The sequence below is a fragment of the Falco cherrug genome, chromosome 5 (genome assembly GCF_023634085.1).
Source record: "Falco cherrug isolate bFalChe1 chromosome 5, bFalChe1.pri, whole genome shotgun sequence".
Taxonomy (NCBI): domain Eukaryota; kingdom Metazoa; phylum Chordata; class Aves; order Falconiformes; family Falconidae; genus Falco; species Falco cherrug.
The window spans coordinates 35,372,788-35,393,550 of record NC_073701.1 but is presented as its reverse complement, the minus strand read 5'-3'; the positions used below and the strand labels follow the sequence as shown (position 1 = coordinate 35,393,550).

The window sequence follows — 20,763 nt, the reverse complement described above, 5'->3', positions numbered from 1 at the left end:
AAGGGACATGTTCCAGCCAGCTGCTCAGGTCTTGCCTATGATCACCAGAAATAGACAGCAACTTATCAGCAGCACCTAAGATAAGATAACCAACCCTTTGGGTGGGTCCGTATCTTTCATCAGCTGCAAAACCAGCCAAATGCCACTGGAGATTGCATTTTAAAGAGCTACATGCAAACAAGGAGAGTCCCACCTCCAGGTCTGTCACCACCAACCCTCCACTGCAAAGACTGAAAGTGTGTCAACCCACAGAGGATATGTCTTCTCCCACGAGGAAAAGCAAGAATTTGCCCAAGTATTTATTGTTGTAGTGTCCCCTGCCACACCAATGCCTTTCCTACAACACAAAGCAAGGAGGAAAAGGCCAGAGAGATGGGCAGTAACCCAGGATGAAGCCACCTGGATCATGTCTCAAGTGCCAGCTCTGAGGGGGACGGCCATTCCTACCTCAAGCCCACCAGAACCCATCAGCTGGTTACATGAGGGCAGCAAGCCAAAGAGGATAGAGAAAAGCTTCCTCATCAGTCAGCCCCAAACGGTGCTTAGTTGTCTGGGTAACTCTGACGGGAGAAGGGGCATATAAGATGCTCCTGTGCTACACCCCAAAACATAGACCCAGGTAGAACCCCCACATATGGTCCATGCTTCTCCTCACGTGCCTAGTCCCTCACCTCCTCACCAAGGAGAGGAGACATGTGATGGGCAGTTCCTCCCAATAAGTACATCACATTTCTGCTGAGGGTTGGTTATTTATAGCCTACTCCTCCTCTTGGTCCCATCCCACCCCCCACCCCACAAACGAAAGCACGAAGCATGACACAGGTGAGTCTGGGTGAGTACAACTAGTTTTTCTCCTCTTCCACCTCATCATTCGTTCCTTTCTCTCCCCTGGCAGGAGACAAACTGGAGGGAGCTCCCCCCACAGCCACAGTCATAACGAACCTCTCTTAATAAAGTAACTCCCTCCCAAGCCTAAATATTAGGCTCAGCCCACAGAAAAAGAAGGCTGAGGAGCTTCCCTCCAAAAAATACCTCTCCTATTTACAGTATTGCTTTTGCTTGCAGCCAGAGTGAGGGATGTGGGCCCAGTCCCTTCTGGTGCATCCATGAGGCTAGCTGGTCCCCCTCTCGCATCCTCACCAGTGGTTAACCACCAGCAAGGCAGGGGGCAAACCATGATGGGGACAAGCGATGAGGACAGCCACCGGCAGCACAAGTCTGGTAGGAGCAGGTAGAAATGGTGCCTCTGTACAGTGGACAACAACTCCCCCCTCTCTCTCGGGGCCTGCAGCTCTATGGTTTCTACCCCTTCCCTATCATTGTGGGGCAGCTGGAGAGGAGTTGTGCTGGGAAGAAAGGAAGGACTGGTAACCTTAGTGTCCTCCAGATGAGATGTTCACGCAACCACAGGCCAGACCTGTGTCCCATCATCCTGACTCCTACGGGTGCTACGGGGAGCAGGCTGGATGCTTGAATTTGCTCCTGATCTCTGCTACTGGGGCCAGTGTTGGGTGGAGTGGGGCGGCTGCCTGGGGGATGGAGCTCCTCACTGCTGCAAGGCATACCCTGCTCTTTGTGCTCTGAGAGATGTCTGTGCTGGGGAGAATTGTCCAGGTGGCTATTGCTGAATTATTTCCCTTTAGGGACCATCTTCACACACAGACCTTACTTCTGTCCTGAAATGAAGAGTGTGCTTCCACAGCTGTATCTTTCTTTACTTGAAGGAAAATCATGTGTGGAATGTCCATACAAGCTCTATCTGAGAGTCACTACTGCCACCTAGGCGAAGCTTTAAAGACGGCCAGGATCTGAGCTGCTGCAAAAGATGCACTACGGTATACTCTATGGCAAGTACAGCAACACCAGTTTCCAGAGAGCTCGGTCTGGCCCCAAGCAATTCTCTGTACACCAAGACCTCCTCCCCATCTGAGTGGGAGGCAAAGGAGAGCTGCGCAGTGCTGGACCCTTCCCTGCTTGGCTGCACCCCTGTGCAAGAGCCAGTCGCATGCTGGCCATCCCAGCAGCAGTATTTCTTTCCAGGGGGAGCCCGCTCCATTCCCGTGTGCTACAAAGATGGTCTCAGTAAGAGGCTTTGCACTGTGGTAGCAGAAGAATGGAGGAGGGTTCAGCAGGACCTGAGGAGTGAATCTGGCTTTCCTTCCTCCTCCTGCCCAGGGTGAAATGGCAAAGCTCTCCTCTCCGCCTCGAACCAGCCCAGCTGGAGACGAGGGCTCACAGGGCCCCCTAGAAGCCCACCTCTTCCATCCTTCCCCTTCCTTCCACAGGCACTACATCTGGGGGCCAGGGACTGGGCATGGCTCCCCTCCTGCCTCGCCAAACACTGGTCTCAGAAGAGTGGCAAGCAGAACGTACAGGTGAGGGGAATCACTTCCACCTCAATCCAAGGGGGCTGGGGAAGGAATGACTCCCCCGGCACTGACCCTCTGCTCTGCCCAGTCTCTTGCTGTAACCTACAGACATGACTGTAGTTTTTGATTGTACTTGCAAATCTTCCTTATGCCCTTCCCATTTTATCTCTCCATGCTCCCCACCCCCCCACACCCCCCCCAATACCACTTCTCCCCAAAACCTCTAAAAATAAAGCATCACTCCTTCGCCAGTGTGTGGCAGAGAAAAGCCCCCCTGTCTTTGCGTGGGGGATGCCATTCCTGCTTCCCTCTGGCCCCCCTCCACCCTGGCACTCCTGCATGCTGACACCAACACTATCCCCCTCCCTGAGCCACCAGGCTCTCCAGCCCAATTCAGATGCTCCTGCATCTACTCCAGCCTTTAGTGACACTGTCTTTTCTAGAAAGGTCCCGAGTCCCTCTCATTCCTTCCTTTCTGCCTCCAGTACCCTCTCCCCTGCCCTGCTGGCACTGTAGCCCCTCTCCTGCCCACTGGCCAGACTGTGCCCTCTGCAGCAGGCAGGAGGGAGATGAGGGAAGGGGGGGACCTTCCTTTCACAAGGAGGTGACAGATTTTGGAAGAATTTGGTTCTGGCAGGTAGTTTTAGGGGGGAGGAGAAGGAAGAGGTGATGGGGAAACCTTTTTTTCTTTCTTTTTTCCTTTTTTAAAAACGATAAATAAAAACAGATGACCCAGAAGGCTGGAGCATAGCTGAGAGCCACCTCTTGTGCCACTAACGCACGTTGTCTGGTTTGTGCCTCGGCTTTCTGCCGGCGGTGGGAAAAGGGGCAGAAGGGAAAGGGGAAGGGAAAGGGGCATCGGTGGCTCAGTAGTTCTGCGTTTGGTACCCCTGTGTCTCGGTGTCGAAAGCATCTGCTGGAGGGGGCTGCTGGTATGTCCCCACCGCATCTGTAGCATCCTCCTCATTCGTGTAGGGAGCATAAGGCATGCCGGAGTCCTGGCTTGGGTCCATGTAGTCCTGGGAGAAGAGGGCCGAATCGGCACCCAGCTGGAAACGCTGATAAGCCAGGAACGCCTGGCCCACCTTTAAGGGAGGAGGTGGAGGGAAGAGTTGGGAAGCAGAGAGGGGAGGGGAGAAAAGAGAGGGGGAACGTACCGAGAAAGAGAAACAAACAAAAGTGGGGTTAGTAGTGGTTACGGATTAGTGTGCAAGGCCCACGTGGCAGACCACCAGTGAAACACCCCTGAGAGCATGAGGTTCAGGCTGCCCCACAGAAAGCATGAGCCTGCCAGGACAGAGGAGGGCTGGGCACGGCTGGCTTGAGCCCAGCTGGCTGCGTGCAGCCTGCCGGGGCTCCCCGGTGTCTCTGGGGTATGCTGGGCACCTCCTGCCTGGTGGTGGGGTTTCACTGACATGGCACAGGTCGCAGAGGCTCAGTTGGCATGTGGTTATCCCATTCAGCCCCTCCTGCCCCTGGGAAGGCAATCTGCCTCAGCAACACCACAGAAGATTCATCTGCTGGGCTGGAGGTACGCAGCCATTTTGCCTGCAGAAGCCAGGAAGGAGAGCAGGATTTGACCCAGAGTAGCGAGGTAGTGGTCACCCCCTGTAACTCCTTCACCAGCCAGCATCCACACGGTACAGCCCAGACCTTGGAAAGGAGCAGCAGGAGGCAAGACAGCTGCTTCCCAGACCAGGGGATGGTTCGAAAGCATACTGCTGCCTCCTGCCCCAGGCACTGCACGTGGGACACCCTTTGGTGGACTGAGGGAGCCCAGGCACAGGGTTCAGCATCATGGACCCCAGCAGGCACGGCTCGTTGTCCCAGAGCATCTCTGAAAGAGGTAAGCCGTCTGGCAGGTGACAGGGGAGAGGTTTTTGGGGAATGAGGGCTGGGAGGAAATGGAGGAGATAAAGTAGTGGGGGCAGAGGGCATCTCCTGGCTGAAGTATTAGGTCTCAGCAGTCATCAAAAGAAAGCCGCAGTGGTGTTATGCATTGTTAGTTAGGGTGTGGGTGAGAGAAAGAAGGGAGCAGAGGAGGAGGAGAAGAAATTGCCAGTTCCAACTCCCCAGAGGGAGATCCCCTGTTCAGTGGACAACCACACTCCAGTTCAATGGCCCATGTCTTCCCACCCCACGCCCTGCAGTGACCACGCACCCATGGTTGGGGTGTTGGAACTGTTTCTGCTCAGTAACCTCCTCCAGCTGCATCCCTCTACCCCTTCCCCCAAATTCCCCCATCAGTGAGGGGCACTAAGGCAGCAAGGACGGGGAGTTAGGGAACAGGGTGTTGTATTCTTCCTGAAAAGTAATGTCTCTGAGTCTCCGGAAAGCCAGAAACGCGAGAAAGCCCTGTGAGGAGAAAGAGGGGTGTGGGAAGGAGAATCAGTAATGAAAAGCAAACCAAAGTGTTTGAAATAAAACCCTCAAGGAATGGGGCGAAGAGGATGCCTACTTAGCCACTTGCAAACCTGTGCATCAGGGAGGACCACACTGCAGGTGGTGGCACCTCAAAAAGGGTCCTGAGGAAACCCTTGCAAAAGCTATACTCCTTGTCACACTTTCTGCTGGAGCTTGCAAGGGGCTTTTGGCAGTACTCAAGTGCAGGACACAGCCTGTGGGGGGCACACACAGACACTGCTGTCCCTTGCCCCGTTTGGTGTCACCCTGCCGAGGGTGCTGACTGCACAACACTCTGCAGCCCCCCTTTCCCTCTCACAGCTTTGTGGCCTTACAGCACCTTTCCTACCTGGCCCCTGCCCAGCGTTAAGGCCTGTAGGGAGAGGAGATGATAAAGCCTCAAGGAGACTGACATTAAATGCTTTCCTGCTTGGCACCATCCTGTCACTTCAGACAAAAATCACTCGGGCTTGGTGCTTTCAGAGATGGGAGGAAATCATGGGGGATATTTATATTGCACACCACCGTTTTTCCAGGAAAGCAGCAACAAAGAACTGCTAGAGAAATGGCAGGCTTAAGAGGCAGCACCACCAGCTTCCCAAGAGGCAACCCAGTGAGGTGGCGCCGCAGTCGTGGGTGCAGAGGGAGAGCCCAAAGGGATGCTGATTGCAGCTTCTTGTGGCCACTGATGACATTTTACGTGGCAGGAGCAAAGCAGGGAGGGAGATGGGTGCAACCCTTGGCCTGGAGTTCCCTTCTTTGCTTACTGTCTGTGAGGTGAAAATGCTGGTAAAGTCTTCTGACACACAGGGAAAATGATGCCTGGGGAGCTGGCTTGTCCAAGGTTGTATCAGAGGTTTGTCAAGGATGCTCCTTACTGGGATATGGGACTCTTGCCCATTGTGCTTATTAATGCTCTAGCGCCTTCTTCCATGTAAGTTTTTGAGTCCTTGCTTCCCAAGATTACCTCCTAACCACCTACCCTCCTGTTTTCCCTTCTCAGAAGCCACGTGAACTGAGATCTCAGAGGGAATCACTCTTAGCCAGTCACCTTCCATTCCCCACGAGCTAATATAGTGGAGAGGACACTTGATCCAACATCATGGCTGCTGTACTCACCCAGGTGAAGATGGAGAAGAACGAGAACGTGATGGCTGCTCGGGCTGCATCCCCTCCCTCATTCAGTGGGTTGTCCTCTTCTTTTGAAGCTTGCCACTGGTTGGTCAGAAAGCAGAAGCCAACGAACCAGAGGAATGCCCAAAAGGCTGGGATGGACCACCACCAGCATGCCAAAGGGGAAGGGGAGAGACATCAAGAAGGTATGTGTGAACAGAACATAAACACATCATATTTCTCTGGAAACTTCAACACTACAAGACCCACCGATGTGTTGCAGACTGGGCCAAACTCTGCCCACACAACCTACCTAAGCGCAAGCAAGCTGGCAGTCTTGCTGATGGCTAAATTGTCAAGGTGACAATAGGTGTCTGCATAAAATACCTCAGAGGAGTTCATTTGCTTGTGTTTGGATTGATCACAGGACTTGCATTTGCCTTGGGATGGAGCCTGAAGGGCTTCCAGTACAGGAGTGATCACCTGGGCTCTCTGAAACAGCCACTGCTTCACAACCCTGTCCCGCAAGGACAAGCAAAGAGCAATTCCTTCCAAGGGAGCTGCAGAAGGGTGAGAAGCAGCCAGCCTGCAGCTGCACAGAGACTGGCTTTTGCTCAGGACAGCGCAGGCTAAGGGACTCACACCGAGGAAAGGTGCTGAAGGATCATTAACATGCTGTACCCCTGGGCAAGGGGTGAAGGTAGAGGGGAGCCACGAGTCCAGACTGGCAGCTGGTGGGGAGGAGTGGGACTCACCCTCTTTGCCAGGTGCAGCCAGATACCCGACAGTGAGGGAAATGGGCATTCCTAAGTGGCAGCAAAACAGGGCTCAGTCCTTCCCATTCCCCTTCTCTTGTTAGCTGTACACAGGACTGCTAGGCAAGAGGCTAACTGTGAACAAACTTACAAGCCAGAAGTCCTAAACAAGCTCAGATGCTGCATCCAGTCCTGCTCTCACTCCACTCATGGCCCCTTTGACAAACTGGGGAGGGACCCTGGCAAGGAGAAGTCTGCCTATATGCCAGAGTAAATCAGTAGAGCAACTCGGGATCACAGCATGAGAGCAAAGCACCTCCTCATGATGCTGCTGACTGGTGTTACACATGCACATACACACACCCCATCACTCTGTCACTTCAACACACTACTGGGGATGGACAGATCTGACTGTGAGTTAGAATAAGCCTCAGGGCTGGAGGAGGTCCTGCAGATGGGGAATGCCAGGTAACCTAGGAGGACTGGTTTACTCAGCCTCATGAAACCCTCAGTGGTTTTTTATGTTAGAATATATGGGGTTCAATCCCCTGGAGCTGGAAGAGAAGGAAGTACCATCTCCAGAGGCATCAACACGTGGCCTTAGCAAGCACAAGCATGCAGGGAGGCAAGACGTGCTGATCCTAAAGGGCTCCCTGAGCTATGCCTATGGAAAACAGCAGGGAGGCATCAGCCAGATTGGCTGAGAAGAAGAGAAAGGGGAAGAAATGGAGAGAGAAGGCCTGAGAAAGCACAGAACCCGAAGACCTCCCTCTCAGCAGGGACCCGGCCTGCAAGGGGGCAGAAGCTCCCTCCCTCTCCCTTGCCAGCAGATGAGAGGGCTTCTATGGCCAACCAGCCAGCAAGCTCACCCGAGACTCCAATGTCCGAGAGCACTGCCTTCTTGCGGTCCTTGACGCTGCTGATCTGCGGGAAGTAGGCATCCAGAGCCAGGTAAAGAAGGCAGCTGAGGAAGGCGAGGACACCCACGGTAATGCCATAGTTGCAGGCATTGCGATTGCGGTTGAAAATGCAGTGCTCTTGTGTTTCGTCCAGGCGGTTCACGTACCCTTCATTGACAATGGAGCCAAACACCACAATGGAGAACACCTGGTGGGGAGGGAGGCAGGAGACACGTCAAGGCAAGCCCCATCTCTCTGGACCAGCACAAAAGAGGAGAGCTCTGCAGGGGACAGGCACCTCTCTGCCCTGCTGAGCTCCCACCCCGCTGCCCTGCCTGGGCTGTAGTCGTGGGGAATTTACTGGGGAGATGGTCTCATTTTATTTCTGAGGATTAACTTAAAATAGGACACTTTTAGATTGAGCCTTTTTATCCATCTGATCTAAAGCAATGTAAAGCAGTCACAGTCCAGAGTAAGGGTAGCTTCCCACAGACACACAGGGAGGCAACATGGAGTATAAATTGGGATATGGGTTTGGTGCAGGTGCCTGAGTACAAGGGCTCCAAGTAGTGGAAAACCTCTTAGTCTACACTTATTCTTCCACCCACTCCTTTTCCTTCTAGGAATTCATTGTTTCTACCACACATTTGTTCACTAATTTTATCTACTCAGCTACTACGCTTTTTTCCCTATCCACCTCCCCACAATCACAGCTCTGCTTGCTCTGCAGCACCACTCTCCTGGGTCCCACTATCCCCATCTCCCCACACATCACACACCTTTCCCCACCAGTTTTCCATCAGCCCAGCCCATGACACCACCTATCCTGCTGTCCACTCACTTGCACGCCACCACCTTCCAACCTTCCTTGTGGATTTCATGGGCCAAACATCCCCCTTCCAGGTCCACCTGGCAGGGCCATCATGAATCCTCCCTACCCATCACTGCCACTGCATGTTATTTTAAATCAGGCAGAATTAAGGATGAGTCTAGGTAGAAATGCCGTAATCTGCCGCTGCTGGTCTAATCTTCATTCACAGGCTTAGCCTTCGTTGCCTGCCACAAGGCTGTCCCTCTTTGACACAGCAGGCTCCGTCCCGCTTCTCAGATAAACTGCTTCCCCTCACAGCCACAGGAGAAAGAGGGGAAGATTAAGGCAGCATGTACAGATTTTTCTTTGCAGGGCATCTTGAAACCCTCAGTAGGAAAAGCCCATCTGCAGGCTGCCTGTGAGAGCCCCAGGTAGATGGGAAATGGGACTTCAAGCATGGGGTGAACATACATATGATTTGCACTGGGATGTCACCAGGGCACTCTGCTAGCCTGGGAGCTGCCTGTGCTACAGGACCCTGGCACCCCTGGAACCACCACCCAACCCGCAAGAAGAGGCAGCACACAAGCAGATGAGGCGGCCAAGTCTCCTGCAGGGAGTGGAGGTAGGTCTGAGGGTTTGCTAGGTCAGAAGGACCCCAGTACCACCTAATCCAACCAAGCAGCAGAAGAGGGCATGGCAGACAACCCAGAAAGCAAAGCAGCAGCTTTGTGACAAAATTAACTGTTGATTAATGCCAGCGCAGTACACCATCTATTATTGGTGGGGTTGTATGCCTGAGATCCACAGCACAGGCCTCTGCTGTTTGACCTGTGGCATCAAGAACAAGAGGACAATCCTTACCTATGGTCCCAGCAGCCCTTGGGCAGATACTCAGTGCTGGTCATGTTTCAGCTGCCAAATTCTAACAAGTATCCACTGACACCGATACTACTTTTTCACCCCAAGGCTCATTATTCGGTCACACTTGGGTTGCTGAGATTGGGCATATTGTTGACACACTACAGCAAACGAAAAAAGCTGAATCCTATCCTAAGCATGGGGACTGTATGGGTTCTCTGAAAGTTCACAAGAGCTTTTTAAGCTTAGAAGTAAAACAACTGATTTGTTCTCCTCCTCCTTCTTGAAAATCAAGATTGATCATACTTTGCAGAAATTGCCCATGAAAATTAAGTAAAAATCTCTTCTGCCTGAAGCAAAGGTCTGGTCTTCAAAATTTCAGCCTCAATGGTTTGGAAAGCGGTGAAATTGCACACAATTACAGCCAGGCTCACACACCTTCACAACAGGCTGGGCTGACAGGTCTGCCTAGGACCATTGGCAGTAACACTGTTTTTCTAATCCGAGGGAGAGCTGAGAGACTCCTGAAGTAATGTCCTAATGTGAGGCTGTGACCCACACTGATGCTGCTACCTGAAGTACCAACCTCCATACGCTGGATTACAAAGCGGGTACCCCGTATTCTACAGCATTAGACGGAAAGCATATCTTCTCTTTGGAAGATGAGAAACCACCTCAAAAGTGGCACAGTCTGGTGTTCAGTTTTGGTTTAGAGCTCAAAACTGCCAAAACGTCGATTCCCTGCCTCAGGTCAACCTTTGCAACCAGCTGTATTTCAAGTCTCTGCTTACTCATTTGGGATGAATGAACTTCTGTAATGGCCTCTCCCCAGAGACACCTCTGTTTACTTCGCTCATATCCTGATAGACATCTTCCTTCTGCTCTTATCTTTGCTTTTACTGCTGGCCTGGAAGAGCTCTCATCTGTGAGTGAAAGAAGCTGAATAATTCCTTTTTACATTTGCTCGTTTGTACCTTTTTATGTTGGCAAGTCGTAAAGATGCAGCTCAGAGTCACGAGACCAGAGGGACATCTCTCTCTCCCTAATTTTCAGGCAGAGGTGGCATTCCTAACTTCCTTTCTCTATCTTCAGCCAGCCAAGATGCCACAACTTCTCTATGTTTCGCAGCCTGGAGATGCCCAAGGTATGATTTACTGGCAAGCATCTGATTTAAGATGATCTTAGGAGTTTTCTGGGGACATTCCACTAAGGGTATTCTCACTTGTGAGCAGAACAAGTCACTGCAGGTCCTTATCTTCTGTGTCCTGAAACAGCCACCCCCAAGTACTCTTTGTCTTTAGGAAAGCTTTCTATGGACCAAAGCACAGTAGCTTAAGGGATGTCTCCTCTCCGTGTTTTCCTCACCACTGGTATCAGCTCTGGTCCATGCTCAACTCCCCGGCACTGCAGACAGGGAAAAGTCAGTGGCAGTGGAGAGGGCTTGCTCCCTTTGCCAGCCTACCACCACCCTCATGGCACAGCAAAATGCTGTGAGGATCTGCTGAGCACAGAAGCCTTGAGCTGGACTGGAGAACACCAACTGGGCAAGAATGGGCAGCTTAAACCAGAGGATTCACACCAACAAGCAGAGCTGGACAACAGAAGAAGAGGCAATTGCTGCTCCTGCTGGCTGACAATGTTGCCTGTTTTATCCCTGTTGATGTCTGTACCAAGAAACTGTTGTGACGGGTGCGTAGACAAACAATTTTCTAGAAAATTATAATTGTGACAGCCCAGATCTCACAGCCCTCAGGAGAAACTGTTGCATGCTTAATCCTTGGTAGCTACTTCTTGCTGTTACGGGGGCAGGTGGGTGGAAGCTCACTGATGTAGGAACCCACCTTTGAAAGAGCAAGTATTGTTTATTTCCTTGATTTCACAATTCATGCAAAGATGACCCAGGCAGCCAGTGCAGTATGAATGTCTGCCTGGATTATAAACAAAGCACCAGGTTTGCAAGGATGACACATTCATGTTCCTGTTCCCATCACATCTGCATCACTTCTGAAGAAATGCCAGCTACCAGCAGCACCAGTACAATCCTCTTGCTCCTCTGCGTTACCACTCCCTGTTCCTTCTACACCTGTTTGGCATAGTGAATCCTCGCTGCACAAAGTCTTGCCTACAACCACTAATAAAATGGTCCAAAATACGCATCCAGCTGCAGAGAGCTGAGGAGAAGATGGCAGGAGCCTTCCCCCAACTAAGCACCAAGACACAGTGAGTGTCTTGTCCAAAGGCTGACAGAAGGCAGCTGCAAAGCACTGCATTCCGATGCTCCCAAACACAGCCCATCCTTCTGCTACACAGAGGGAGATCATTAGCTGCTTTCCTATGCTAAGCAACAAAAACCATGCATCCATCCCCAGCTTTGTGCACCTGAGCAGTCTCATTTCTTCAGCAAGGCTGCTTAAGTCAGTTAACAGGACTTAAAGTAACTTGATTTTTAGGTTGAGAGGGTTTCCTTAAGCCTCCAAGAGCAACACTAATTGGGCAGGTGTGCAGCCCACCTGCAGTAATTGTTGCGTGCTCGTCCAAGACTGGAGCGAGGTTCTGCTTGTATTCTCAGGAACAGAATTAAGGCTCAAAACGGAGCCAAGAAACTTTATTTGCCCAACAACAGGGATGGTGGTTCTCACTGACGCAGTCTCTTACAGTAATATGTTCAGCTAGGCTGAAAAAAGGAACAGAAAAGAGCACTTGGTGAAGATTTGGCCAAGTCAGCGTTGCTGCCAGGACCCAGCTTTTGTCGACTTCACCATTCCTCAAACATCACATCCACACAGGTTGTTGCAATGATTTTCCCAGACTTCTGTTTTCATCAAAGAGCTCTGACACACCAAGCAAAGCCCAGAGTCAGGCACTTCACAAAGCTGAAAGAGACAGAGCAACTTGCCAAAGGACACAGCAAAATGATCACTAAGCACTGCGAGGAGGAGACAGGGAGGGAATTTTCCTCTCTCAGCTTCTCAAGGGGCTCATACTGGCCATTACTAGCATGTAAGGGCTTGCTACAGAGAGAAAAGTGCAGAACAGGCAAAATTCTGCATCCCACCATAAAAGATCTCTTTTTCCCCCCTCTTGCTAGATTAGGTGAGCTGATTTTGCCAGAGGCAAAGGCGAGAGATGAGCCCTCAGAAGAGAGGCTCTCTGGCCCCTCCTCACCTCCCCACTGGAGGCTCAGCCCTGCAGAGAGCCAGCCAAAACCTCCTGAACATCATGTGAGGCTTTCCACCATGCTGCCCATCCCCAGCTGTGCATCAGACGCTCCTGAGCATCATGTGATGGCTGCATAGCACAGCCCGCCTCTGGCAGTGCGCTAAGATTTTCCTGCACCTCATTCCAGGAGTTTGTCATGCTGCCTCCTGACTTCATCCCTGAGACTCCCGTGATGGTGGGGATGAGGCTGAAGGGGGTTTCTGCCAAGCTGCCTGCTTGGGCTCGCTGCGGTGCCCTCTGATCACAGGCTCTGTCACAGTGTGTTGCCTCTCCCTCTCCCACACCCTCTCTTTATTCTATTATAGAGAGGAAATAGTTTAGTGACATAATATTCCTCGTGGGACTTCAAATCAAATCTACCTTGAGCAGCATGAAGCAATAACCTCTTCTGTGTCTGATCTGGTAATGACCAAGAATACATCTGTTTAAAAAGAAAGCAAGAACAGGGGAGAGTGCAAGTGATAAACTGGAAGAGATGATCTGGCTTTCATTTTCATTCCACTACTCGCAAATGGAGTCTCTGTAAAGCTTTGGAGAGCCCTGCACAGACTGGATTATGGCTATTGTTATTATCATCATTAGATCTACTTGTATTTAGTTTATTCTGAAGAAAACATATGCAGCTTTTGATAAGCATGGGACTGGCAGCTTGGAAACAGGTGGCCTCTATTTATTTCCCCCAGCCGGCACCACGCAGGCAGCAAATGACTCCTGCCCACAGTCTGGGTGGTGTGCCTGAGCCCTGTGCGGGTGCTGGAGGGGCTGGACTCCCTGTACCCATTTGTACCTGATTCCCCTGAGCAGTGGATGGGGGAAGAGCAGAGATACACCAGCACCTCCCTTCCAGCTCACCCCCCCCAGCCAGCAGCCACGTGGCACCAGCTCCCCAGCTGGGGCTGAGCTGAAGCAGGTGATGGAGGGGAGAAAGGCTCCACATCCCTAATTCCTGCCACGGGATCCTGGACAGGCTTTCCTGGCCAGCCAGCCTTTTTCACACATGGCTTGGCAGCCAACATGCTAGCCATTAACCCTTCCGCTGCCTGCCAGACCCATACCTGAACCAATCTTCCCCCCAACAGCAGCACAAGCCCTGGGAGACGATGGGGAGTCAGAAGCTGGGAAGCCTCCAGCGACAGCCAGGCCTGGGCTGAGCAGCCGTGCCAGCCACCCCAGGGAGGGAGGAAGAGCTTTGCCAGGGGCAGATTCCCTCTGCTGTAACAGCAGGCTGTGTCCCAGACAGCAGCTTCAGGAAGCTGCATCCAGTCCCACAAGTCTCACGCTCTTCCCGTGGTCAAACATCATCTTCTGTCCCACTGTTACTAGTGACAACCCTGAAAAGCCACACCCCCATGGTGGTATCCAGGTCCTTCTGTGCTTTCCAGATGGTCCCTCCATTGCTAGGTCGCTGCTCAGCGAAGTGACCACCCAAAGGTCGCATCTTTTTGCATGATGAAGCATTCAATTTTCTTCCCAGCAACACAACTCTCCCTCCTTGGCTTGGCTGTGCCAGCCTAGGTGGAAACCGCATCCGCTGCCACCTGCTCCTCTCACAGCCACACAAGTTCTCTCTGCTGCCTTGTCTTGCCACAAATGTTTGCCTTAGTGATGTCTCATCACCATGCAGTTTCTCTGTTCCCCACCTGTGTGCCTCTCATGTTTTAAAACAGCAGATTACATACGGCTATCTTATTTTTTGCTCATATTTCTGACTGTATTTGGTCCCCATGTGCTACTTCTCAGATTTTTCTCTGCAAATGCCAACAAACATATTTGTTTCTGCTCCAAGATCTTTCCTGGAAATGCTATGCTGGAAACAACGCAACCTGCTGTATCCTAGCCCAAATCACCACGCAGCTGTGTACATCTACTGTCCATCTTCTGACACAGCCTCTCACCCAATCCCAGTGACAGCAATGCCCCAAAAAACCTTTCTGAAGCTGACCCAGAGAACGGGATCCTATGAAGAACTGTACCTAGGGCTTGACTGAAAGCACGTGCCTTGAACTGCCCTGTTCCCTTCACCATGCACCAAGGCATCTCACAAGCGCCCAGCCAGCGAGCATGGTGGCTGGGGCAAAAATCACATGGAGGAGCAGAGGCAGAGAACATGAGCTACATTCCAGGAACACAGGGAACATCTCAGCTAAATTTACTTGGGACAGAAAGAAGCTGGAGTTTGCAGCTGGCTTCAGGCTCCTGAGGCCACCTGAGCTCTAAGGCTCAGTTTAACTACTACCACAAGCCCATGCTTGGTATCCTTTCCCTAGAGCAAAGGACAGCATGGGGAGAAGAGGCAAGGGGTGTCACAGGCTGGGCGTCATTACAGCAGGCCAGGGACCCGCCAGCAAGGCAGGAGACAGTACTGCCTGCCATGCTAGGGCTTGTCCCCATCCTCCAGCTTGCAGGTGCCAGCCCATCATGGCAAGGCTGGGGATGTGGTTCCCATCCTTCACCTGCCTTGTCTTCTCTGCTGGAGCTGCCTGGGATGGGACATGCCTGCAGAGACAGGGGATAGCGCTTCCCGTCCCGGCTCGAAAGGTCTTTGCGCTCACACCAGCCAGGGGACACAGTGGCAATGGCAACAGGTGATGGAAGAGATGGAGGGCAGGCAGCACCTCTCCACCAAACCTCACCAAACCTCCCTCTGGAGAGGCAGTGCCCGTGGTGTTGGAGGGGGACACATCTGTGTGGCAAGTTTTAACGGCTGCTTTGCCTGTACAGCTGCATGTGGAAATACACTCACTCAAGCCACCTAGCTGGGCCTGCTTCCAAAAGGCAAGTTACTTTTGCCTTGTTAGGCTTTTACATTGAGCAGCGCTTCAGTTTCTCCAGTGAGCAGGTTTCCAAGCAGTCAGGAGCGCCTGGAACAACCTGTTTCAATTAGCATTTTATTTATTTATGGAGCCGGTGCTACATCCAACGCCCGCAGGTTGCAAAGGAGCCTCCCAGCTCCCCCGTGCCGGCTGCGGAGAGCACTGCGGTCAGGACGCAACAGGATTAGGCAGGGATGTGCCCACGCTTGCCTGCTTTATTTCAAGAATGATCCTGGAGCTGTGTAGCTCCAGCTTGGTGTGGGTCACCCATCTCCACTAGTTCCAGCTGAGGCTCCATTAGCTCCAGCCGTCAGGTCACCTAAGCAGGCTGAATGCAGGTCTATATGTCAGGGTGGTAAAAAACCCACCCATGCACCCACGTCTCATCTATTGTGGGGCACCAGCTGTGCCATGCAGCTCAGCTCAGAGCATGCCTGTGTTGCAGCCAGCAGCAAGTGAAATGTCATGGTGTAGAGCAATGCCTTTAAAGACCAGGACTGGGAGTAAACTCCAGCCACCCACCACAAAAAGGTGGGCTGCATGACTTCTTTTCACCACCACTGGGAATAGGGAGGGAGTTGTTCTGCCCTTCCCTACAGAGAGTTTGAGAAGCCTGTGGGATCTTCTAGCAGTGGATTGCTTTCCTTGGCAAGCCTCAGTCCAGCTGCATCACACAAGTCCCCTCACTGCAAGATGCAGATACCCTTAAAGGCAGCCTCAGCAGAGATGCTCAGGAGGGACTGCTCCATAGGGCTGCCTCCCTGCGCTACAAGGTGCTGTTTCATCCAGGTAAGCACATCTGGGACAGGCAGCAGCAGAGAAATGGCTCACACTGAGGGTGAACATCCAAACCTGACAAGGGCGCTTTGCAGGACCACCACTACTCTCCAACACCCATGCCAGGCAACCTTTCTGTAGGGAGCCACATACTCTGCTGTGCCCAACCTCCAAAGCAGCTAAGAAACCCGAGCTGCCTCACAACACGGTCACAGTGGACAGATGTCCCAGAATTGCTAACCTCTTTCCATAGTTTAGCATCCTCCTTGTCAAACCTATCCCATCTCCTCCTCAGCGAGGAGCAACATAAATATTCTCACACCCCATCTGCTCCTGACCCTGCAGCTTTCCCTGGAGATTTGCATCCATCTCAGTTGGACTACAAACTCCATGGGCTGAAGCCAGTTTTGCTGCCTGTTGGTAAAACGCCATATGCACCTCCCATGCCGTCATAAAGCTTGCTAAAAGGCAGCATGACCTAAGCACAAGGTCACTGCCTGGGGAAGCAGTCACGAGAATTTCTGCTCTCAGTGAAAGCTCATCATGTGAAACAGACCAAAAGGAGTCTCCGGCTTGCCCTGGGGAGACAGTGGACCACCCACGCCACGAGCTGGATAAAGGCAAATGAGATCTCAGGAGCTGGGAGGCAAGGTGCTTCCAGTGCATGCAAGAGCAGGTGAAAGGAAGGACTCTCACAAGAGACCACAGGGATGGAGAGCCCTTCGCCACCAGAAGAGTTTGCCTTGTAGAGCCTGGCAATGGAAAGGCTAAATGCGGATGCGATTGCAGTCTATAAATACACCCAGGGGAAAACACTAGGGAGGGAAAAGCACCGTCTAAACTGAAGGGCACAAGAGCACAAAAGCAAATGGATAAAAAACTCAGCCACGAATAGATTTATGGTGGAAGGCCCTGACCATTGGAGCCGCTGAACCCTCTCCCAGAGGGAGCGAGAAGGGCAAAAACCCCATGAACTAGTCTTTTTTTCAGCAAAGTTCAACCCATTTGTGGAAGGGGCCATAAAGGGTCTGATGCTTGTGACAGCCAGAGATAGGACTTCAGTGCTCATGAGGACCCCTCTCAGTCTCAAGTTAAAAAAAATACCAAAACCACAACTAAATATGTGGCTCCCCAGCTTTGCAGAGGGAGAGATGCTCAGGAGGACAGACAAGATCAAGCCAGTGGAAAAGCAGGAGAAGAAACTCGTATTTCAGGAGAGAAGAGGGGCATGCGTAGCCTTGCACCACTACAGCCAGGCCAGCCTCCCTTGCTGGACTGCTAACCTGGAGCACCTCCAGCTCCTGTAAAAGGACTTGAATTTCCATGGCCAAGTGGAGTGCCCGGCGTAAATCCCTCCCTGTCCTCTGCCAAGGTCAGGTGGGCAGGGGGAAACAATGTGGGGTCCCAAGGAGATGCCAGTCCCCAGGAAACACTCCTTGCCTGGGCAGACCTTGCAGGGTGCAGAGCTGAGCTCGGTGAGCAAGCCAAGAATGTCTAAAATACTGTGAAGCAGAGTAGGTACCTAATTAAAAATAAACATATTTCTTGTCCTCTCTCCCTCACCTGGTGCCTCTGGGAAGCCAAAATCCCGCAGTGCTCTGATGAAGTGGGGAAAAAAACCCACCAGACCAAGAGGGAGGGAGAGAAAGAGGAAATTCTGCCACAGAGATTAGCAACGAGAGCGCCTTTGTAGGTCACATCACGTCCATCATCCCTGGGCTCGCGGGCTGGCTCCGTTCCACCCGCCTGGGTGCAGGGGGCACACGTACCCCCTTGCCTGGTGCCCAGTGGCAGCCCCAGCACTGCCAGCCCACTCCCTGAGTGATGTGCTGTACTGTAAACAAGCTCGGGCAGATGGACGGACAGACAGACCGCCCACATTAATCACGTCCTCAGCTGCCTTGGGACGCTCTGGCTGCCCTCTGAGTCACATCACCCAGAGGGGACATCACCCACCCACCCACCCAGAAGCACGAGGGCTGCCTCCCCACCACCGGCAGCAAGCCAGGCCACCTTCCCTTTCCCTCCTCGTTTCCCCTGCCTGGCACTGCTTTTATTTCATCCTCCCAAAGCCAGCCTGATGCCTCTCCTTCCAGCTCTGGTGCGCATGTGTCTCCTCCACTCTCTCTCCCTTGCCCTCCCTTCCCCGCTCCTGGCCGAGACCTCAATCTCTCCCTGCCAGCTCGGCGCTGCAGCTCTCACTGCCTTAATCCCAATGACCTTCTTGCACATATGCACCGGCCCCACTGGCAGCCATGGGATCGGCTTCATGGGAAGAGGGACAGACCTGTCCCCTGGCACCCTGTGCTCTCCCCACCACCCCCGTTAGACCCTCCTTCCCCTGTGCCCCCTTCCCCACAAATTCCAGAGAGCAAAGCATTACAGGGAAAGGAGGTTGGCAGGGTGAGAGGATGAGGATAAAACACAGAGCAACATCCAGCCCCTGTAGCCCCCCAAACTCGTGCCAGCAGGGCCAGAGCCCAGCACCCCTTGAGCCCCAACCTGCTGGGGAGCCATGCCAGGACTGCAGCATCACCCCCCAGCTCCCCCCGTCACCTCACAACCCACTGCGTCCCCATGCCCACCATAAACCCACCGGCACAGGGGAATGTGGGGGGGAGAAGACCCCACCACCAGCTCCAAAACAGCCGAGATGGAGATAGGGTCATGGTCCAACCTGGCGCACCCCTTCCCTCCCCAGGGAAGAAATCCCAGCAGAGTGCTCTCACCCCATATGGCCCTATATCCATACACACAGATATATATGCTCATAGGGCTGTACATCTGTGTGAGCGCACATATATGTAGATATATAGAGAGAGATATATACATACTGAGAAACCCAGCACTAGATCCATATATCCAAATACACATGCATATATATATGGAGATATAGCCATGAATGCTTACGGAGGCGTATACATATGTATCTGTGTGTGTATGGATCTAGACATGTGGAAACATATCAATGGACATATGCATATCTATGTGGATACATATGCACACACAAGCATATGTAAAATATATAATAATAAATATATAACAGGTAAGAACGTATATATAACAGTTTGAGAAATACATATCTATATGCATACGCAGGTATGCAGAAGGTCGGGATTGGGGCCGGCGGCGGCTGCCCGCCCCGGAGGGAGCCCCGCGCCCGCGCCCCCCGCAGCCCGGCGGGACGCTCCCCGCCCCGCTGCCGATGCCAGTGCCGGTGGCAGCCCCCGGTGGCGGCGGGGCCTTACCCAGGAGAGGAGCCGCAGGAGGGTTTGCGGCTGCCGGATGAAGGCTTGCGGGTCGAAGGCGCCGCCAGCTTTCCCCGCTCCGAAGGCTCCCCCGTCCATGGCGGCGCGGGGGTGGGGGGAGGGCGGGCGGGGGGCTCGGCGGGCGGTGCCGGGCTGCGCCGAGCCGTGCCGAGCTGCGCCGAGCCGCGCCGAGCCGTCCCTGGCTGCCCGGCGGCGGCGGCGACGAGCCGCGCGCTCCCGCCCACGGGGACGCGCCGCGCCGGGAGCGCGCGCCCGCCCGCTTCCCCCCCCCGCCGCAGCCGCACCGCGGGGAGGGGAGGGGGGCACCCGGGGGGAGGGGTGCGGGGGCCGCGGGGCACCGTGTGGGCCGCGGGAGGGTGCGGGCACGGCGGGTGCGGGGGGGGCGTGTGGGCACCCCGGTACAAAGGCAGCGCACCCCACCGCCATAGGGGGAAGGCGGGGGGCCGCCCTGCTTTGTTTTGGTAGGGCTTAGCAGAAGCGTGGGGCCAGCTCCCCACCCGCTCCCACCCACCCACCCGTCACCCCTCTGCCACACAGCCCAGCGTATTTCACCGCTTGCAGCCCCCACAGAGGGGCAAGGCTGGCCCCCTTGGGAGAGACCCGGTTATCCAGCGGAGCAGCCAGCGTGCTCCCTGCGGCCTTCGCCCCTGCCGGGCGCCTGCTCCCAGGCAGAGGTGCCTGGTGAGCCTCAAAATCGGGCTGCAGCGAAGCCCCAGGCTTTCATCTCTAACATCCCTGGCTCTAGAGATGCCGTGTCCCTGGGAGGGGGCAGCCGGGAAAAGGCCCTTTGCAAACAGGGGAGTCCAGATTATGGGGATGACCCCTGACTCTGGGATGCAGGGACTGTGGGGTCCACACCTCGCATCCCTGGGGCTGCAGCCTCCCTCGCCAGTCACCCAGCCTTCCCCTGCATCCACAGTCCCGCTGTGGCGAAGGGATGCCTGGGGAGAAGCCATCCAGCCTCAGCAGTGGCTCAAACTCCTTTACCAGCACCTTTTGTGCAGAGTAACTGCATACCAGCGGCCCACTGGCTTCTGCAGAGTCCCTGACAATCTATATTCATAGGACTGAAATTAAAAGCAAGCCCCTGGGTTGTGACGTGGTTCCCTAAGCTTGGCAGAGGAAGCCAAACCGTTTTGACTCTGCTTCAGCCTGAACACAACTGAAGCTCAAATGCTTCAGCTGGACAGAGATGTTCTGCACTGTGTTTCCACCAGGCATACCACGGGACAGCTCTAGCAAGATTATGGCGATACTCAGCTCAAACCTGGAAGCAGCTGGCTGAAGAGTGAGGTGGGAACACTGTGAGCACTCTGTAAGGTCTTACAGCGCCAGGACATCTCCAAACGGCCCAGAAATACAAAAGTCCCCACGTTGAAAGGTACATCCCCATGAACTGGGGGAGATGCATGGAAGAGGGGAGATAAGAGGGCAGAAATTTGGTTTTGCTAAATAGGTGTCTGAAATTCTCCAG

The 20,763-nt window shown here is 53.4% G+C and overlaps 2 protein-coding genes across 3 annotated transcripts in view; one reads left to right on the top strand and one right to left on the bottom strand.

The window, feature by feature from the left end:
• The window catches only part of RPL3 (ribosomal protein L3), an 86,022-nt gene that overhangs the window by 54,077 nt on the left and 11,182 nt on the right, over nt 1-20,763 (top strand). The window lies entirely within an intron of this gene.
• SYNGR1 (synaptogyrin 1) lies at nt 910-19,518 on the bottom strand. Of its 2 annotated transcripts, none has more exons than XM_055712191.1 (4): nt 19,269-19,516; nt 7,510-7,747; nt 5,892-6,037; nt 910-3,454 (listed from the first exon to the last, which is right to left on the bottom strand). In XM_055712191.1, the coding sequence occupies exons 1-4, from the start codon at nt 19,365-19,367 to the stop codon at nt 3,236-3,238; spliced, it is 702 nt and encodes a 233-aa protein (XP_055568166.1). In that variant the 5' UTR covers nt 19,368-19,516; the 3' UTR covers nt 910-3,235. The 2 variants fall into 2 exon arrangements, with proteins under 2 accessions (XP_055568166.1, XP_055568167.1); XM_055712192.1 differs by having other exon boundaries at nt 3,111-4,724; nt 19,269-19,518.

Bases quoted from the DNA above. Each gene is read 5' to 3' on its own strand.
- SYNGR1 (XM_055712191.1), bottom strand. From the start codon at position 19,367: ATGGACGGGGGAGCCTTCGGAGCGGGGAAAGCTGGCGGCGCCTTCGAC. The intron at 7,748-19,268 runs GTAAGGCCCCGC...CCTCCCCACCAG, and splicing joins TCCTGCGGCTCCTCTCCTGG to GTGTTCTCCATTGTGGTGTT. The intron at 3,455-5,891 runs GTGAGTACAGCA...CCTCCCTTAAAG, and splicing joins TCTTCTCCATCTTCACCTGG to GTGGGCCAGGCGTTCCTGGC.